The 19,240-nt window shown below is 48.2% G+C and overlaps 1 protein-coding gene across 6 annotated transcripts in view; it reads right to left on the bottom strand.

Annotated features, from left to right (window-relative positions):
* Positions 1-3,434: 3,434 nt before the first annotated feature.
* The window catches only part of ZCCHC2 (zinc finger CCHC-type containing 2), a 71,285-nt gene continuing 55,479 nt past the window's right edge, over positions 3,435-19,240 (bottom strand). For 2 of the 6 annotated variants that reach the window (XM_060614022.3, XM_060614025.3), the window contains 2 exons: positions 16,054-17,544; positions 14,422-15,076 (listed from right to left, as the gene is read on the bottom strand). In XM_060614022.3, the coding sequence (XP_060470005.3) occupies positions 15,009-15,076; positions 16,054-17,544 (1,559 nt within the window). In that variant the 3' untranslated portion in view covers positions 14,422-15,008. Of the gene's footprint in view, positions 3,643-4,505; positions 4,577-5,779; positions 9,522-10,232; positions 10,432-14,421; positions 15,077-16,053; positions 17,545-19,240 lie in introns of those variants that run through there. The other 4 variants (XR_013551202.2, XR_013551203.2, XR_009604446.3 and 1 more) reach the window with 4 other exon arrangements.

The raw sequence follows: 19,240 nt of genomic DNA, 5'->3' as shown, positions 1-19,240 counted from the left end.
GGGTCCTGTCTCCCTCGTCCAGTTTGAACCAAAAGATCCATCGCTAGAGGAGAGGGAGCTTTCTACGATTCTGCCGCTTGTCAGTGCTACCTCTGCGCCCCTCCCTCCTCCTCTCCTTCCTCCCTCTCCTCCTCCCAAGTCACTTAGCAGGAGGTCTCCCCAGCCTCAGAGCTCATCCTGAGGTTTCCCTACCCCCTTTCCCTACCCTCCAGCAGCACCTGCCACGTGGCCCCTTTCTAACGGCCTGTCCTGATGGCAGACGATTGCTTGTGACAAATGTCCCTCCCCTCCACCATCCATTTTGCTCTGTAGACAAAAGAGGCAGTGGGCTCTTTGGCCAGAAGAAACGTTCCTTTTTAGTAGAACTTCCTGCCAGCCTGGGGCAGGAGATGCTGTGTTTGTACCAGCACTGTGGGATAGAACTTTCTGCTATAATGGGAATGTTCTCATCCAATACGGTGGCCACTAGCTACACGAGGCTATTGAGCACTGGAAATACGGCTAGGGCAACTGAATTTTAAATTTTATTTGAACATTTAAAAGTTTCAACAGCCATTTTGAGGTATAAAAGGCATCAATGAACTGCACATGAAGTGTAAAAATTGATGTTTTGACACATGTGCCTGTGAAAGCATTACCACAATCACAGTAGTGAATATGCAGAGCATGTCCAGAAGTTTCCTCATGCCACCCCTTTATATCCCTCTGTTGTTGCCCCCTCCCCACCCCCCATGCACACACTCAGGTAAGCACTGTTCCGCTTTCTGTCATTAGAGATTAGTTTGCATTCCTTAGGATATAATGTAAATGGAATCGTGCCTTCCGTATATATATATTTTTGGGGGGGGGGGATCTGGCTTCTTTCATTCAGCAAAATTATTTTGAGATTCACCCACGTGGTCTCTGTTGGTTTCCTTTTATTGCTGAATAATATTTAATTATGTGGAGATGCCACAAGGTCACCTGTTGATGGATTTTTCGGTGGTTTCCACTTTTTGGCAATGAACACGTGAAGCTGCTATGAGCATTCTTGCACAAATCTTTGCAGAGACATAGGCTTTCATTTCTCTTGGGTAAATTCCTACAAGTAGAATGGCTGGATCATGGTGGGCGTTTTGTTTACCTTGTGAAGAAACAGGCAAACTTTTCCAAAGTGGTGGTACCGTTCCTGCCTGGTCCTCCACGAAACCGGCCAACGACGGGTATGATCAGTCTCTAACTGTAGCCATTCTGACGGGTCTATAGGGTTATCTCATTGCTGGGTTTTTTTTTTTTTTAATGTTTCTTTTTGAGAAACAGAGACAGAGTGCGAGTGGGAGAGGTGCAGAGAGAGAGAGAGAGAGAGAGAGAGAGAGAGAGGGAGACACAGACTCGGAAGCAGGCTCCAGGCTCCGAGCTGTCAGCACAGAGCCTGACGAGGGGCCTGAACTCACAGACTGCGCCATCATAACCTGAGCCAAAGTCGGACGCTTAACCGACTGAGCCACCCAGGCACCCCTCTCATTGCGGTTTTAATTTTTATTTCCCTGCTGTCTCATAATGTTGAGTATCTTTGCATGGGATTATTTGGCATTGGTATATCTTCTTCGGTGAAGTGTTCATTTTGTATTATATTGTTTTCTTATCACAGAGTTTTGAAGGTTCTTTACATATTCTAGATGCAAGTCCCTTATCAAATACGTGATGTGCAAATATTTTCTCCCAGGTGATTACTTGTCTTTTTAATTTCTGAATGTTTTTCAAAGAGGGGAGTTTTAATTCTGAGGAAGCCCAGTTTAATTTAGTCTCTTATGGGTCATGTTTTCAGTGGAGCACCTAAGAAATCTTTGCCTAGCCCAAAGTCGCAAAGGTTTTTTCACTACGTTTTCATCTATAAATTTTATAGATCTTTTTTCCTTTCGATGTGTGGTCCATTTTGAGTTAAATGGACCGTTAAATGCGCTACTTTGCATACGGGGCAAGGCGGGGATTGTTCAGTTTTTTCAATACGAATATACACTTGTTTCAGTACCATTTGTTGAAAAGATCACCCTTTGTCCACTGAATCACCTTTGTCCCTTTATTGAAGATCAGTGTTTGGTGTCTGTGTGGGGTCTATAGCTGGACTCTCATATTCCACTGATCAGTTCATTTAAACTTAAACAGCCGCCTGTGGCTAGTGGCTACCAAGCTGGGCATCTCAGGTTTAGACTGTAAGCATCTCAAGAAGGATACAATTTGTGATTCTCATCAGAGAAAGCTCTGCTGTAGGCTCCGGAATAATAATTATTTGAACATTCTTACCGTATGGTTGCTAAAGGGGAACTAGACTCCCCCTGTTGCCCAGGAAGTGGACTGCAATTTTCCTCCTTCAGTTTACTATCGGGCTGCAGACCCAAGGAGACGGGAGGGCTCCAGGCTCCGGGGTCCCACGTTCAAACCGTGACTCGGCACCTTACTGGCTGTGTGACTATAAGCCAGCTGCTTAACCTTTCTCTGCCTCAGCTTCTTCATCTATAAAATGGGTATCATAATCATAACCTATTTCAAAGGATTGTTTGAGGCTTAAATAAGGCATGGAGTGCTTAGGATAATGCCCGGTGCATGATAAGGATCAAAACCTCGTCATTACCATTACCTCCTATGGAATAAAACACAGTAGCAGAAGAGAAGGACGGTCTATACTTTCCGAGACCCCTTTTCCTTATCTTCAGAGAAGCTCTCGTATGTTTTAGCGCGTGTCGCAAACACTTTAGCCTCCGTACTTTCGGTAGCTTAATTAAGGTACTTACATATTTGTCCAAAGTCACACGGCTGCTGCAACTCCTACAGGAAGCCTCAGCTTAAAAACTGGCTCACTTATCCTTACTCCACGTGTCTCTGCAAATACAACAAGGAGGAACTCAGTCTTCTGTGTCCCACATAAGGTTCAAGGAATTATGAGGCAACACTGTAGGCCCACAATTAATATTGAATTAATTCATATTCAATGAATACTGAACTTCAGAGAAGATACTTAGCTATTCTGAAGCCTCGGGACATCGCATCTAAATCCAGGTTTTAAGTTTCTAAACTCTGTGCTTTTAACTTCATGATTTTCAAAATCAGTGCACATCTGAGCAGCCCGGAAGCCTGTGAGATGCCCCCGCTCAGCACCCCCGCCCCTCCCAGGTATGCTGCACTGTGGGGCCGGGTGGACCCTGGAGTGCACGTTTCTCAGGCCCCCCAGACGGCACGCGGAGGGCCCTGGGATAAGCCCCTGGCCCACTGCATTCTGCCACTTTCACTGGACTTTTCCAACTGTATTCAATCAAGAATGAATTGCCACAGCAAACACACCTCCACCTTCCATTAGGCGGAAAGTCCGATTTAGGAGGGAGCTGGGATTCAGAACCAGCTTTGCACAATGATTTGTTTTCCCTGGGGCCGTACACACTGCGGAGAATCTCACTTTCCTTTGCCGTGCTTTCCAATACAGCCAAACATGTGCGTTTTCACACTGAACTTCAGAGCCTCAGACGCTTTGTTATTCGGAAGCATTAGGACACTGCCTCAGTTTGTCATGAGGTGGGTGGGGTGGGAGGAATGTTCTGGAGACCCACAGGAATAGCCCCTCCGTGAGGCTGGACTTCCCTTTCACTGCCCACGCACTGATTTTCCATCCTGTGGGAAGCAGACAGGATTAATGGTCTAGCTTATTGTCTTTTGTTCTGCCAAGGCCCTACGAAGGTCTGTGTGTGTGTGGGGGGGGGGGGGGGGTGTTCCAGAAAGGAGTCACAGATGCACTGAGGAGCCACAGGCCACACCTGCAGCCCCCGCTTGAAGCCTGCATTTAAAAACTGGCTTACTTCTTCTTTTACTACGCATGTCTCTATAAATAAATCGCGGAGGAACTCAGCCTTTGTGTCCCAAATAAGGTTGAAGAAGTTATGGGGGGGGGGCACACCACTGGAGGCCCACGATTTCTGTCTTCCGGGCAAAGAATAAAAGGGGTCAGCAGTGGCCAAGCCCCCTGAAAGTGCCTGGCTGTCCCTACATGGAAGTGACTTGGATGCCCCCAGGGTCTACACCCACTGCCAAGTGACCTGTGCCAGCTCTGGGTCAAGGGCTCGGCAAACACTGAGGAATCCATTTCTGGCACATCAGTGAATGCACCAGGAAGTGCCACTGGGGACTGCTCGGTGTGGCATCCGACAAATGTAAAGACAGAGTGAAGCCCTCTGACTGGTTTCTGTCTCTTAACATTCCCACATTTCCATTTCATTGCAGTGGAAAGAACAAAGCAGAAACAGAATGAAAAGACAAAGATTTTCAAAACTCGTACTGGACAAAACATTAATATCCAAAATATACAAAGAACGCTTAAAACTCGGCATAAGAAAACCAACAACCCAGCTTTTAAGAATCAGCGAAAGATCTGAACAGACACCTCACCAAAAAAGATGGCAAACATATGAAAAGACGCTCCACATTGTATGTCATTAGGCAACTGCAAATTCATACAATAATTACCACTACATACTTACTAGAATGGCTAAGATCCAAAGCACTGACAACATGAGATGCTGGTGAGGACAGCAGGAACTCCCATTCACTGCTGGCGGGGAAGCAAAATGGAAGTCATACAAAATGGAAGACAGTTCGGCAGTTTCTTATAAGACTAGACATATCCTACCATGCGGCTTAGCGACTGCACTCTTTGGTATGTACTCATAAGTTGAAAATGTACATCCACACACACCCTGCCCACGGATGTTTAGAGCAGTTTCACTCATAATCGCCAACTCCTGGGAGCAACCAAGACATCCTTCAGTAGGTGGATGGATAAATAAACTGTGGTCCATCCAGGCAATGGATTCTTCAGCAAAAAAGGAAATGAACTATCATTTCACGAACAGACACGGAGGGACCTTAAATGTGAATTACTTCACAAGGCGATCTGAAAAGGCTACGTGCTGTATGAATCCAACTAGGTGACATTCTGGAAAAGGCAAAACCATGGAGGCAAGAGAATGATCACTGGTTGCTGGGGATGGAAGGATGAGTAGGCAGAGCATGGGGGAGGGGGCAGGGAAACTACTCTGTAAGATACAATGGGGCCAAAATGTCATACATTTGTCAAAACCCACAGAATGCACGACACAGCAGTGAACCGAACGTCAACTAGGGGCCTTAGTAGCCAAGTTTCAATATTGGCTCATCCGTCATAAAAAGGAAAGCTATAAAATGCACGTAGAGAATGATTGTATGGAATAAAAACGGTTAACAAACAAAACAAAGTGCAGTCTGGTCCACAGAAAAGAGGCATTCCTAACTTTGAAAGGTCCTAAAATAGGAAGGCGGGTTTGGAATAGGAAAACATTTCTGAAGGAAATGTACCGATGTGTTAGAGCTCCCTGTAGGCTAGGGAGTGCATTAACGCTTGAGTGTATTAACCCTCACAGTGCCCCGTGGACACGCCTGCAACCTGTATGTTCAGGTAAGGGCGCTTACTCGGACGAGGCTCCAGCTCAAGTGGCCGTTTTAGGATTCAAACTAGTCTTTGACGATCACTATGTCACATTGCCTTTAAAGAAAATGAGCAATTGGACGGAGTTTAAAAGACTGTCCAGGGACCTCCCTAAAAACAGACGTATGGTATCATTTGTTGGTTAGTAATTAGATCCTCCCGAAATGCTTGCAAAGTGCTTGCCTAGCGGTGTCAACGTTGCCCCGGAAACGGAGTTCGTGCTCCTCCGTCAGGCAAGCTGCCCTCCCTCCCCTCCCCCTGCTGTCCTGAAGGCAAAGTTCAGCCACTCACCTTTTCCTATTACCATAAATCCCCCGGAGTCGAGTCAGATGTGGCTTCCCTGTCGGCCTCGCTGCTCCTGCATCGAGCCCAGCCCGTAAAAAGACAGCTCCTCCGGTGGCCCGGGGACTCTCTTCCGTCCCCCGGTGGCGTGAGGCTCAGGGGTGGCTTGTGGACCGGGTGGGGGCCTCCGGGGACCTAGCGGGGACCTAGCGGGGACCAGAGGCCGCGGCCGCCCGGAACCAGGCCCGCAGCCGCGGCAGCGCCCCCTGCCGGCCGCGGACCCGCGCTCAGGCCCGAGCGGGAGGCGGCGGAGGGACGGGAGGAAGGAAAGGCCGCGGCGGTGGAGCCAACGCACGGTCTCCGCGGGGAAGCCCCGCTCTCCGCCCCCCGCTCCCTACGGCGGTAGAGAGGGTCCCGCCGCTGCGCTGCGCACCCCCAGCCGAGCCCGGCGACTCGGCTTCCCCGGCGCCCGTCGGCTCCCGTTCCAGGCCGGGCCCGCTCAAGCCCGGCGCCCCCGGGTCGCCGGTCCCTTGCCCCCTGCCACCCCGCGCCCCTCCTCTAGGAAACATCGGCCCAGCCCGGGCGAACCCCCACTGGCCGCGATTCCTGATCCCTGCTGCACCTGCCAGTGATGGCCAATTCTTTCGGGGGCGGGGGGGGGGGTGCTCATCAAGGGCACACCCTCGCTCTCTCCATCTTGGGGTACTTCGGAGTTCTCATTCTCAACCTTCTTGGACGGCTCTGCTTTGCTCCCACTCCCCAAACTCTTCCCAAACAGGAACTTCCGTTCTGTAGACCTGAGTTGGGGTAAGGAAGGGCGAGTCCAGGGGACCTGTGTTTTTATTTAAACCCTTCAGGTGACTGCAGCAGGTGATCTTTGAGACCAGCGCGGGACTAGCACGTGTCACTAAGCGCCACAAGTTCACCAGTGAGCAAAACGACTCCTGATTTTCTTGGCGACCTGCTTCTCCCGCCTCCCTCCCAGGTGCGGGATAGGCCCGCTCCTCAGTCTTCACCGCGCGCCGTGCCAACCGCTCCACACACGGCCCCCGCCGGGCTCCCGCTAGCTCCGCCTGCCGTCTCGGCTCCTGGCCCGACACACACCCTCCGTGGCAGTGTGTCTTCCGAGACCCATGTGTGGTCATGCGGTTGTCTTTGCCTTGCCAAGTCTCCCCTCTTTGCCAGGGAACATCGGACTTCGTCCTTCTCGGCCCAATGAAGACGTTGTGCCTTTGAAAACCCTCCCCCAGTTCTTGGCAGGCGGAGTTCACCTCTCCAGTCCCTGTGATCCCACGCTTGTCACCCCGTCCCAGCTAGTTGCGCCCCTTAGGACCCTCTGAGGTCCCAGCCAACAGGTGTTTGCTAAGCGGCTGCCTAAATGTGTGCAGGCCTCCTCAAGCACCAGATGCTTTTATGGCGCTAAGAAGACGCAGCACCAAAAGGGCAGAGTGTAAATTCCTACACTCCCACATTGGAACCTTAAAGACCTTGGGGAAGTGCATCTTTATTTAGAGGAGGTCGATAGAGGTCAGGGGTACACAAGCTTTTTTTCAGACAGATTGTAAGGATTTCAGGCTCTGGTGTAACTGTTCAACTTTGCCAATGTAGGACGAAAGCAGCCGTCATGACGCGTACGTGAGTGGCTGTGTTCCAATAAACTTAATTTGTAGACGCTGAAATTTGAATTTCATATACTTTGCACGTGTCAGGGACCTTATCTGTGGACCTTACGGGTTGCCAGTCTGAGAGCTATGTTCAACCCCGTGTCCTTTGGCACAAGACTCGGTATATATGAGCTTTATTTTTTGACTCAAAGGCCCCGCAAATGAAAACTTTATGAGTAGAGAAGAACCCAGAAACGTCATGCTAGAGGGTAAGGAGGAACAGAAACTACTCTTCAGGTAGATGGCACACAGCCAGAACTGTTCGTGCTGCCATCTAGAGACTGGGTAGCCTCGCCTCAGGTCTTCTCTCGGAACTCTTACCCCCCAAGGGCCCAGAAAACAGTCTCCCCTCCCATCAGCACACGGAGACGGCTGGGGTTGGGGTTTGTGTTCCTGACCACCCGCAACAAGGCCTTCAAATCGGTTAAGCCAAAAGTAAGTGTACAGGCAAAGAATTAGAAAACTTTGATAAACCTTTTAAAGTGAAAAAAGCAAGCTTCAAGTCACAGAATCTTGAGATCACTTAGTTCAATTTCTACCACCCTTTCCCAACCAAGCACTCAGCGTTCAGATAAGAAAAAGAAAGGTCTAGGAGGGCTGGTTGTTCTGAGGTGACAGAGGCTAAGACGGAGCCTGCCTGCGAGTCCCCCTTGTCCGATCCTGTCGCCGGAAGCCCCGCAGAATCACCCTGACGGGCCTACAAAAATCCGGTGACGTGGGCACAAAGCAGCGGAGACGCCCAGGAGGGAGGGCCGCGGGTTCCAATCCCACTGTGTCACACAACTGCTCTGTGCCCTCGGGTACTTGGCCTTCGTGCCATCTCCCCAGCTGCAAAGCGGGGCAGAACACCTGCCTCCCAGGCTTGTTGGATGCTTAAGTGGGCTAACGGTGTTTTGGCCCCTAATGGGCATTAAGGCTTTAGTAATCATGAATTCCTTGAGCACCTGCTGTGTGTCACATTTAGCTTTACAGATGTTGCCGGATTTAACCTTTGCAACTATTTTACAGAGTGAACATTATCTCCGTTCTGTAAGTAAAACCGAGAAAGGTCACGCGTGCCGTGGGCGGGCGCTGGAACAAAACGGCGACGGACGCCGCCTCTTACACAAGTGTGCGTGACGAAGGCACCCAGCATGCAAGGGACGTGCCAGGTTACAGCGGCAGGCCTCTCTTTCCCGCTTGCCCTGCTGCTCCATTTCTGCAGTTCTGTAGGTTTGCAATGAATGGAATATTTGCGTAATGCTCAACTTATCGAGACACCTGGGGATAATTTAAAGCTCAGTGTTTCAAGAGAGGTATTTGCACATGTTTAGTGCACGTAGGTGAGAGCTGCTGCTCCCCGAGTTTATCTGAGACAGGCGGATGCTTAAAGCCCAGCTCTGAAAGTCCCGGGGTTTCCCATCTCCGAAAACCTTCCCTCATCCCACGTCCTCAAGTCCCTCAGCGAGACACAGAAAAGACACGTTTGGACTGACCGGGCCTGGGCCCCGTCCTCTCTCAGCAATCCAGGGGCCCCAGGGTGGTCTCTCTCATTTTACAAGGCTGAACAGGTCACTGCCCCTGGCTGAGCGGAGAAGCACCAGTGGGGGGCAGGAAGCAGCACGTGAGATACAGCACCAATGTGAGGCTGGGGCCGGTCGCCAACGAGGACATCGGCGTGTCTGTGGCACTCACCGCATCTGAACCCTGAGTTCCTGACCTGTGAGACTGGAAGGAGGAAGATCCCATACCCTTCACATTGTGCTGCCCAATGAGCACAGGGGAAAGTGCAGAGGAAACTGTGAAGTTCCAGCAGTACTGGATTAAGATGTTTGTAATAAATTGAGAATGCGGTCGCTGAAAGAGGAGACTGCTCAAGTTACATTTATGGCCAGCTGCCTGCGTTCTTTACGGTTTTGGGCACAGGCTTACAGTCTCAAATGTTTTCTGTCTTACGTTCAATTTTCTCTACGTTAGGTCAGTGGGAAAGAACATCCGTTTGCTTGCATTGTCCTCGTCCCCCACCAGGCGGCGCTGCTTCCCAATTAGCAATTTCTTTTGGTGAGGGAGGCTGGCTGAGACCTCCTTTTAAGCGGATTAAGTTGGAGCTGAAAGACGAAGAAAAAAAAATGAAGAGCCACCCGGCCCCCCACCTCACCCCCCCCCCCCCAAATTTCAAGTAGCAAAACGGGATCTGAGAATTAACAGCTCTGGTGACCGAGAACTGCTGTCACTGCACAAGAGGTAGATTGCGGGAAGAAGGGTCTTTGATGCCGTCTGTGATGTGCCCCAGTCTCCAGAGCAGAAAATTTCGAAGCCTACAGCCTCCGTGCTCCCAAGATGGACAGACATTTGCAAACACACACAGAGTTCAGGCAACATGTACCCACGCTCCAATCCAGAGGGCTCACATTTTTCAAAGGAGGAATGCATTTAAGAATTAGGTCAGTGTCTCAAGACAACTTGCATGTTACAGGCACAAATGCTGTGTTGTAAGCAGTGAACAAATGCTGACGTTAGATGGACCTTCGGAATCCAAACTGCGTAAAGCCAATGTGCTAATGGGCGTTCTCTGGGGGACAGCGCTGCCCCCCTGTGTACGGACCTTGTGATGGGTACACCTGAGTTGACACCTGGGACCCCAGAGCCCTTCATGTTCATAAGAGCCGGCCCCTCTACCCCCTCACCACCTGCCCCCCAAAAGGAAGGTCCGGAGATACGGCGACCACGTTTAAAGTCAGAGCACCCCTCTTCCTCACTTACTCCCCCACACCTCATTTCTCTGAAAATAAATGGCCCTTTCTGTGGGGTGGCCGGGGTGGGGGAAGTCAGCATTTTTCTTTATTCTTTGGAGATGAAGCGATGGAAGGGTTATGGGGTCGAACTACTGTCACCGCTTGCCTCCATTCGGCTTCGCTGCCTTAACAACCTTAGAGTGCTTTTGTAACCAGTATGTAGAATTGAAAAAAGACGTCTTCCAAGCTCAAATGGATGATGCTTTTAAGTACTAGATGCTACCTGTCAAAAAAAAAAAATTATTTTACACTGTGCTTTCATCTTTCTGGAACCTTGTCAGAAAAATTTGATTTTTAGCACTTACGTGAAAAGTTAAATGTGGATCTGCCTTGCGAACGAACTTATTCTACTCCAGTATCGAATAATCAGAACCGCACGACTCAGCCCATAGCCGCCATTAGTTGGTAGGCTCTCCGACTAGAGTTAACTTTTGAGGACAGGGAATATTTGGGGTCTTTTATCAGTGGACAGAGCTGAAATAACTGAGTCCAACGTAACGCAGAACTGTGTTTTGCTAGGTTCCTCACCACCCCTTCCTCCTAGATTCAGTTCCCCTCCGCATTTCCAGGTCTCTCAACCGGTGCAATTCTCCTGTTCATCAAAAAAGAATTCAACAGACATCGGCGTGCCTCCTTGGCGCTATTTCATTACGTTCGAACTTTCGCACGTGTGATTTCATTTGACCCTCATGGCTATAATTTAAAATAAAGTCTCATTTCCTCTCTGGGGAAAATAAAGCTCAGAGGCCCCAGGTTCCTTCCCCTTGCCTCCTTCTGTCCCCACTTTTCCCGCTGCCTCACCGGTGCCCTAACCAGCCTTCGAACGGCCAGACTTTCTTTCCTCAACCATCCACGTTTCTTTAAATACGTAAAACCCTGGATTGCGAGGAACTTGTTCTGCGAGCGTTCCACAAGGCCAGCAAACATTTCTAATAAATTTTAACTTGATAAATGAGTGATGTCTTGCCATACGAGTCGTACATTCGGCCAACACCACATGATCGCAACCGAGTCAATGGTTCCTGAAATACACTTTGATATATACAAGTACTTTGGATTACAGGCATGTTTCCGGAACTAATTATGCTCGCGAGCCAAGTTTTTACTGTACCATCATTAACATGTTCTTCCTCTACTTAAAACTTGGTAATTTCTAATTTTTCAACTGACCTCAAAGTCTCCAGCTTGACTCTATTTTACCTGTTGAACCACACACCTCACAACTCTTTCCATATGTTCCATCTCCTACACCGGCCTTCGTCTCCTCCTCCCACATCCCCGGCCACAAAACACAGTCGCTTCCATTCCCGAGCCTTGCCTTGCGTCCCCTCTTCTACACTGGGACCATCCGGACCCTGCCCCTCTCCACATTCCCCTCCTCCACAGAGCCTGACATGGGCTCTTCCAGGGTATGCTTGGCCCTCCCATGCCAAGCCTTCCATGGCACCGTCACCTCCATGCAGGAGGGTGTCAGGATACGGACTGAGGGACCGGATGCTGTCAGCACGAGTGTAAACCACTTGGGAAACAATTTGGCAAATCCTGGAAAACTGAGCATTTTTGTGTGTCTTACAACCCAACACTTGGCACTCCTGGATTTATATCCTAAAGAACCTTCGCACGCACGAACCAGGAGATGGTACAAACACGCTCCAGTGAAGAGCAAAAAAAAAAAAAAAAAAAAAAAAAGCACCCACATGTTTGTGGACAGAATGGAAATTGTGTGTGTGTGTTTGTGTTTTTCCCCCATGAGACACAACAGAACAGTGGAAAGTTAGAGACAATGAATACACTGCAGGAATGTAACATCAGGACCCCAAACCAGTAGAGACAGTCATGCAAGACTATGTACGAGACACCTTTTCCATAAAGCTCAAGAAAAGTAGTACACGGTGTGTGAGGGAGGAGAATGTGACATGTGAGGGGAAGGGCATGGGGACGATAAAGTTTACAGTCGTGGGCTCCTTGGTGCAGCAGCAGAAAAGGAGGGAGGAGGGGACACAGGTAAGGACAAGGGCAGCCTGCGCATTAACGTGAAGGTGGCTTACGGCTTGCGTGTCCCACGTGTAGGTGCACGGGTGCCAGCCGAAGGGGAGAAGGGGAGGGCTGGGGCCTCGGGAATGCTGTGATCATTTGGAACCCACCGTCCGAATGGGGCCAGAGGGGACATTCATTAGATGCCTCTGGACAATCGTCTGCTGTCCAGTCAGCTGGAGCCCTTGAGTGCCCGCTATTGCGTGAATGCTGGGGGACAACCATAGGACAGACAGGGCCTGGGCCACGCGACGAGACCTCAGGGACCGCCACCAGACGTGACTGTATGGTGCACACGAGGAAAGGGTCTCCCCGTAAATTACTGACTGCGTAAAAACGGACTGGAGACTGGGTCACGGCCAACAGAACCGGTGAAATAAAAGCTAGTCAATAACGCACGGAGAGTCGCCCGGAAAAACACCATCGTAATGAATCTGCGAAAGCAAATCGTGTTCTCTACACTTTGGGGGAGGGAAGCCTCAACCAGAAACACAGCTCTGGGCACGCAGCGTGCGCTCGGTGGGCCCGGAAACACAGTCTCTCCTCTCCGTGGTCACACAGGTGACCTCCGAAGCAAGGCTGCTGGAGAAGAAACTGAAGAACATCGAGGTGGTAAAGAAACTTTGGGATTCGGCGCCCCACGTCCCAGGGGAAAACGGCTCGATTCGTTAACAAGAAAAAACAAATCACCGTGTGTGAGGCCCTCCTCCTTTTCATTTTTACAAAATCTGCAATAAACCACAATTCTTAAGCTGTTTTTCATTTTTTTTTTATTGCTGTTAATTCAAGGAAAAAGGGTTGCATAAAATCCAATCTGTTCTAGAAATATAAGTGGCCTTTCCAGTACATAACATTTCAAATATCAAAGTATATGGTAAACATACAAATAAGGAGAAGGTAACATACCTCCTATATACAGTACAGTATTTTAAATCATAAAATAAGCTCCATAAAGTACAACTGGCAAGTGGTTCCCAACACGGCCCATACGTGGCTCATCAAAACTCTCACTTGGAACAACTCAACGGCAGCTTAGCAATTAATTTAATAATGTGGTCCAAAAATACCCAGATCAAATAAAATATATTTAATCAAAATAATTTCCTTTATGCGAACTTTCTTCTTTAAATTAAAGCTTTCATCTACCCCTTGACACCCACCCCTTTCCCTTCCCCCCGAACTCCCACCCTGAAAGTTAGTTTCAAAATGTACATTGCTGTTATAAATATAAATGCTACCCAGGAAGCATTAAATGAAGCTTCTCTTTTCTTCAAGTTTTTCCTTTTATCTAGCCATCTGCTAGGCTTCTGAACCCAGACCAAGGATTTAAGTTCCTCTGCTGGGCACTGACATTGCCCCACACGACACGAATCTATCCCTTCTGCTCTGTACTGAGGAATGGGAAAACAAAACCAGCCCGACCCCGAACCCCTGACTGTCCGGGGGCAGATGCTCATTGCTGTTGAATGCAGCAGTTCCAAAAATACACCCAAGGCTTCCAGATAATCTCAGTGCACTTTAGGAAATCAAAAATTACCTGGAAGCAATTTAGTACATAGATTGGCTTTAAAAAAAACTTTTTTTTTTTTTTTTTTTTTTTTTGTTTGAAAACAGCAGCATTAAACTTAGTGACAGGACACAGACATGATCACTACTGTCTGCACACACTCGGAAGCCGGTCTTTCACATTATGATCACGCAGAGTGGGAAACTTATCAAAGTGACTTTGCGACGAGAGAGACGGCTTAGGGAACGAACCTGACTTTCGCAGAAACCAGAGCTTCCGCTCGGACTGCAACAGACCACACACATCTCGAACACAACGTATCACTGCTACAGTCGGCGTGAGAAAAGAAGCAATCTTTACTCCGGTAGTGTCTCTTTAGCACGACACGGTGACAGACTACAAGAGAGATCAACCGTCGACGTTCATCACAGACACAGACACAGACACACACACACACACGACACTCACACGTTTGTTCACTTTATGTCTCTCTGAAGCAACAGGCTAAAAAAGTATGACGAAGTAAAAACTTTTTTTGTTGTTTTGTTTTTTTTAAGAAAAAGCTCTTTGTCCACTTCATACATCATATTTTTTCAGTTTCATATGGTTTTACTTCTTCCGCTCTCTTCCACTTAACTTGAATTTTGATTTGGACAACAAGCACTGCATATATGTATTTACGTGATGCTGTTTATTACATATATACACACGATTTGGGGAACTTGATTTCTCCTCTGAGATGAAGGTGAAGCACTTCACCCTGGATTTACAGGCCACAGGAAAGGGGGTGGCGGGGAGACGTGTGTCCTTTGCGGTGAAAGTGAGAAAAGCTGGGAAGAAGCAAAGTTTCTCTTTTTCAAAACCATATGACTGTCACCAGTGTTGTAAAAAAAAAAAAAAAGAAAAAAAGTCGAATACACAGTTTTAGAGATTCAGTAAACATTGCACACAGCAAGTATTCAGTGTAAAAAAAAAAAAAAGCACAGCAAACATTTTCCTTTTGATAGTTTGGAGGTTTAAATTACATGTATCATACAGATAAGCCTGTTGTTGAACCAGGAGACCAGAGGCTCAAAAGCAACGCATTCTTTTTTGTTTTGGACATCAGTACAACAGAAATGAAAAACCCCAAGTGCATAGAAATCTAGGAAATGTATAGACAAAGAAACACAAACAAAATACCTTTCCTTTCCTCCCCTCCACACCCCACCATGACTCCCCAACACGTCAGGGTATTAAGCAGTCAAGCTTTACGCGTTTCAGTCTGCAGAATCCAACGTATCATTAGAAGGGGGGAGGGGAGGTGCGTATCTCAGTCTGTAAGTGCCTAAAACGGGAAAGACAGAACTGCTAAGTCACTGCTTACAACGCAATGCATCACAAACCACTACAAGATAACAAAAGGGCATGCTCGCCAGAAGGCAGCTTCCTCCACACTACTATGGTCCCAAATGGTACACAGGATTACCTTCCAAAGTTAAGAGGAAGTTTGTGCTTTAAGTCCAACCTAAAGCTAGCAAACCCAATCTTCCTTTCAAAATGCCAAATACACATTCGCACTTCAAGACTTCTTTTCTGGAGGAGACTTGGCAAAATTGACAAAAGCCAAATCCAAGTGAGAGAGAACAGTCTGACGTCTACGCTGAGTTTGTGATCTTACTCCCACTTATTTAAGAACATCTTTCTTGTTCCTGGTGGCGAGAACATTAAACGGAGTTCAAGCTAACTCCCTTGCTCCTAAACCAGTGCTTAAATATTTTGTTCCTTAAAATGCATTAAGCATCTTTTTTTAAGCATCTTCTGGGAAGGGAAGGGGCAGCGTGGCTGGGGCGGGGGGGGGGGGGGGGGGGGGAGTGTGCATGGGACCAGCCGGCTGTGCATACGTGTACCACACTATAACTAACAATCATACCTGTCGGGTGACTAGAATTACTTCCCACTTCCTCCTATTTAAAACTTTCGCTTACTCTACAAAACAGGACTGTAGCTTTAAAAAAAAAAAAAAGTGCTGCGAACAAGAGATCTGCTATCATGTGACACAAATTCCCATTATATTCCTTCAAAAGTGCCTCAACGGTTCTTAGGCTCTCACTGGAAACTCAATTCCTCAACTCCCTCGCGCTGGGTGGCCCGGGTCTACGCTATGTTTTCCCATTTGCCTCTGAACGATCTGTCACTGAAAGCACACCATCCGTAAGTGAGCACACACCAGCTCCTTCTGCCACAACAGGCTCCCCGCGCTCAGTGAGGTGGGGAGAAGCGGGCACACTCAAAAACAAGTCCTCTGGGAGCTCTCATGATTACCTTGTTGACTGGCCTCCATGGACGACTGCTTGCACTCCTGTGCGTAGTGCCCGCTTACACCGCAGTTGTAACATGAAACGTTCCCGTTCTTCTTGGGCCCCGAACCGCTCGTGTTGGCGACTACGTTAGGTGCTGGATACACAGGGTAGAATCTCCCAAACCCCGCCATTTGTTGCATGCCGTAGTTGGCTTGGCTCCCCATGACCGGGTCGTGCACCAGGCCGTTCGCATACGGAGTCTGAGGCAGAAAAAAAGGAAGTTGGTTTCCATTGCTCTGATGTGCTTGGTTGAGGTAGCTGCCGTTGCAGATGGATGGCAGAGTAAAGAACGACGGGACTCGGTACATTGGTCCGGGCATCGGGTTGGGATAATAGTAACTGTTCAGCTGAAGGCTGCCGTTGGTCCCGCAGCTGCACCTTCGCCCGCAAGAACCGCAAGGACCCGAGCCCATCTGCTGCGGCGGCAATACTGTCCCGTTAGCGTTCGTGTTTCCCACAGCGCTGATGTAAGACGTGCTGTCGCTCTGTGCGGTGCTGTGTGTCAGGGCGGGGCTCGGGCTGGGGGCGGGGCCTGGGGTGTGGGTGGGAACCGCGGGAGGAACCGACTGGGCCTGACTGATGCCCGCACCCGCGGACTGGGCCGACGCCGCCGCCGTGCCGAGCACGCTGGAATTCTGGCTGGGCAGCACGCCGGCAGCAAGCGGGGAGCCCGGCAGGGTGTAGGAAGCTGGTGGCTGTGCGGCCGAAAGGCCGGCTGCTGGGAGAACTACCTTCACATTGGTAGGCTGAGGGACTGTCCCAGTGTTTCCCTCGATTTGAGGCACCATTTGATTGAGTCCTACCACCTGGGATGCAGATTTTGCGATGGGGTCCGTGGTAGCCACAGGAGATCCCGGAAAACTACCTGGGCTATGGACAGGGATAAAGGCAGTGTTTGGTGATCCGATGCTCAGACTCGCGGGTGGCTGCTGCGGGATGTTAACCGGGCAACTCTCGGAGGACCCCTGTGGCGGCGGCAACTTTAGCCTCTGAATTGTCAGGTGCAGAGCAGGGGCGCTGCTGTGCGGGAGGAACGCCGACGGAAGAGGTAAAGGGGAAGCCAGTAATTCGAGGTGTTTTTCGGATTCTCCGGTAGAAGCTGTTGGCCCCAGTATTCCAACAGGGGTAGAATTCGTGGACTCCCTTATTGCAGAAATTGCAACGGGACTGGGAACAAGCATCCCTATTGTCTTGCCGTCAGCGGATTTGGGTGGAGGGACGACAACGTCAGACTTCTGGGCACCGTTGTGCATGACACAGTGTAAAGTTGGCATAAAAGAAATATGCTGATACTTGGGCGCATGTAGGGGGTCTCCTAGAAGGCCTCCGTTGTCGCTTCCTAACGAAGCAATCTGAACAGGTGGCTTGACACTGACGGTCTGGTTGACAGAACCACAGCCTGTAAACCTGGTTGTTGACGGATTCCCAGAATCCTCAGAATTGCTGTCTGTGTCTAAGGAAAACAAACACAAACAGCTGTCAAAGCGGAACTCCGATCTCTTGCTAGAAATAAACTTGAACTATGTATCTAAAATGAACTCTGAAGTTTGGAAGTGGAGGAAATGTGTCCCTCGGTTACCTGACAGCCAAGAAATTTTGGCTGTCTATGGACTTCGTTTAAAAGAGAATCGGGACAAGGCGAAACCACGGAGATAATAAAAAGACCAGTGGTTGCCAGGGGTGGGGAGTTGGGGGGAGAGGTGAAGCACAGGGGATTTTTAGGGCAGTGAGAACGATCTGTAGGGTATCATAATGGTAAATGTAAGTCATTATACATTCGTCCAAAGCCACCGAAGGTGTAACAAGCAAGAATGAATCCTTAGGTAAACAATGGGCTTTGGGTTGATAACAGTGCGTCAGTGGAGGTTCATCCTTGACAAAAGACGTATCACTTTAGTGAGTGGTGCTGATAACGGCGTAGGCTATTCATGTGGCAGAAGCATATGGGAAATCTCTGTACCTCCTTCTTTATTTTACTGTAAACCTGAAACCGCTCTAAAACAATTAAGTTTTTAATTAAAAAAAAAAAATCCATGGAGAGATCAGCAACAAAAAAGTTAACTGGAGGCTGAATGAAGCACAATACAAAGACTGAGATTTATTTGGTATCACCTGATTACTGAGAAAAGAAAGGACTGGATATTTTTTAACCTTCATCAATTTTAGGCAATTCGCTTAATTTATATTCTGTACTCCAAACCCAAGGTCTTCACAGATGTCTCCCGGACATGACACAATTTAAAGGAGCTCAATCACAAGATTGCATTTAACCCAAATATCTAGAGCAAGGGAATGGAAGACAATGGAATAAATGCTCTTACTCTTAAATATTTCAGCGGGGAAATAAAGCCACGGCTATAGTCATAAAACAAATGGTGTTAGAACACAAGAAGCAAGACAAATGTAAGAGTGCTGCCATTTCTCCAACGGCAGAACCAGTGAAGTGGCAAATACAAAATTATACTTCATACGGTGTTATTGCTGCAATCACTCTTATGCTTGTATACAGAAATAACTGCAATCTAAACTTCCCCTGGATTTCCTGACTTTTGGTATAAAAAGGGCAAAAGAGAAAGTCCAGTTCACGGCATGTAAACATCATAAACCCAGATACTGCAATAATATGTATGGAAACCATGCAATTAAATATTGTGCCTATTTCAATGTCTTTTTGCTCATAAATACAGGCAGAACTGCACAATGTACTTAAAATGTTTACATTTATTAAGGTAACAGTGGCTATAGTCAGCTGTTAAAAATTTTTGAAACAATACTAAAAACAAATCATTAACAGCAGTCTTTCTCAAGAAAGGTTAAACAGAACCTGCCTACTGACACAGAATGTCAACAGTTTATTAGCTCAATTACTAGAAAGAAGAAATTCAATTTATCAGTAAGTGGTTCTAGTAGAAACTTCCCTTAATAACTGAGGTGCTTCTTGCTAAACTTTTTTAAAAAAGTATCCAAAAATTAATAACTTATCCAAGGCATTTTATCTGTAGCTGTACCATCAGAGGAATACACAGTAAAAGATAAACATTTCATGGACCCACGAACACATGGCCAACTAATCTTTGACAAAGCAGGAAAGAATATCCAATGGAATAAAGACAGTCTCTTCAGCAAATGGTGATGGGAAAATGGGATGG

This window comes from Panthera onca, chromosome D3 (assembly GCF_046562875.1).
Source record: "Panthera onca isolate mPanOnc1 chromosome D3, mPanOnc1 haplotype 2, whole genome shotgun sequence".
Classification (NCBI taxonomy): domain Eukaryota; kingdom Metazoa; phylum Chordata; class Mammalia; order Carnivora; family Felidae; genus Panthera; species Panthera onca.
The sequence above is the reverse complement of the archived record's forward strand: the minus strand, read 5'-3'. Positions and strand labels throughout refer to the sequence as shown.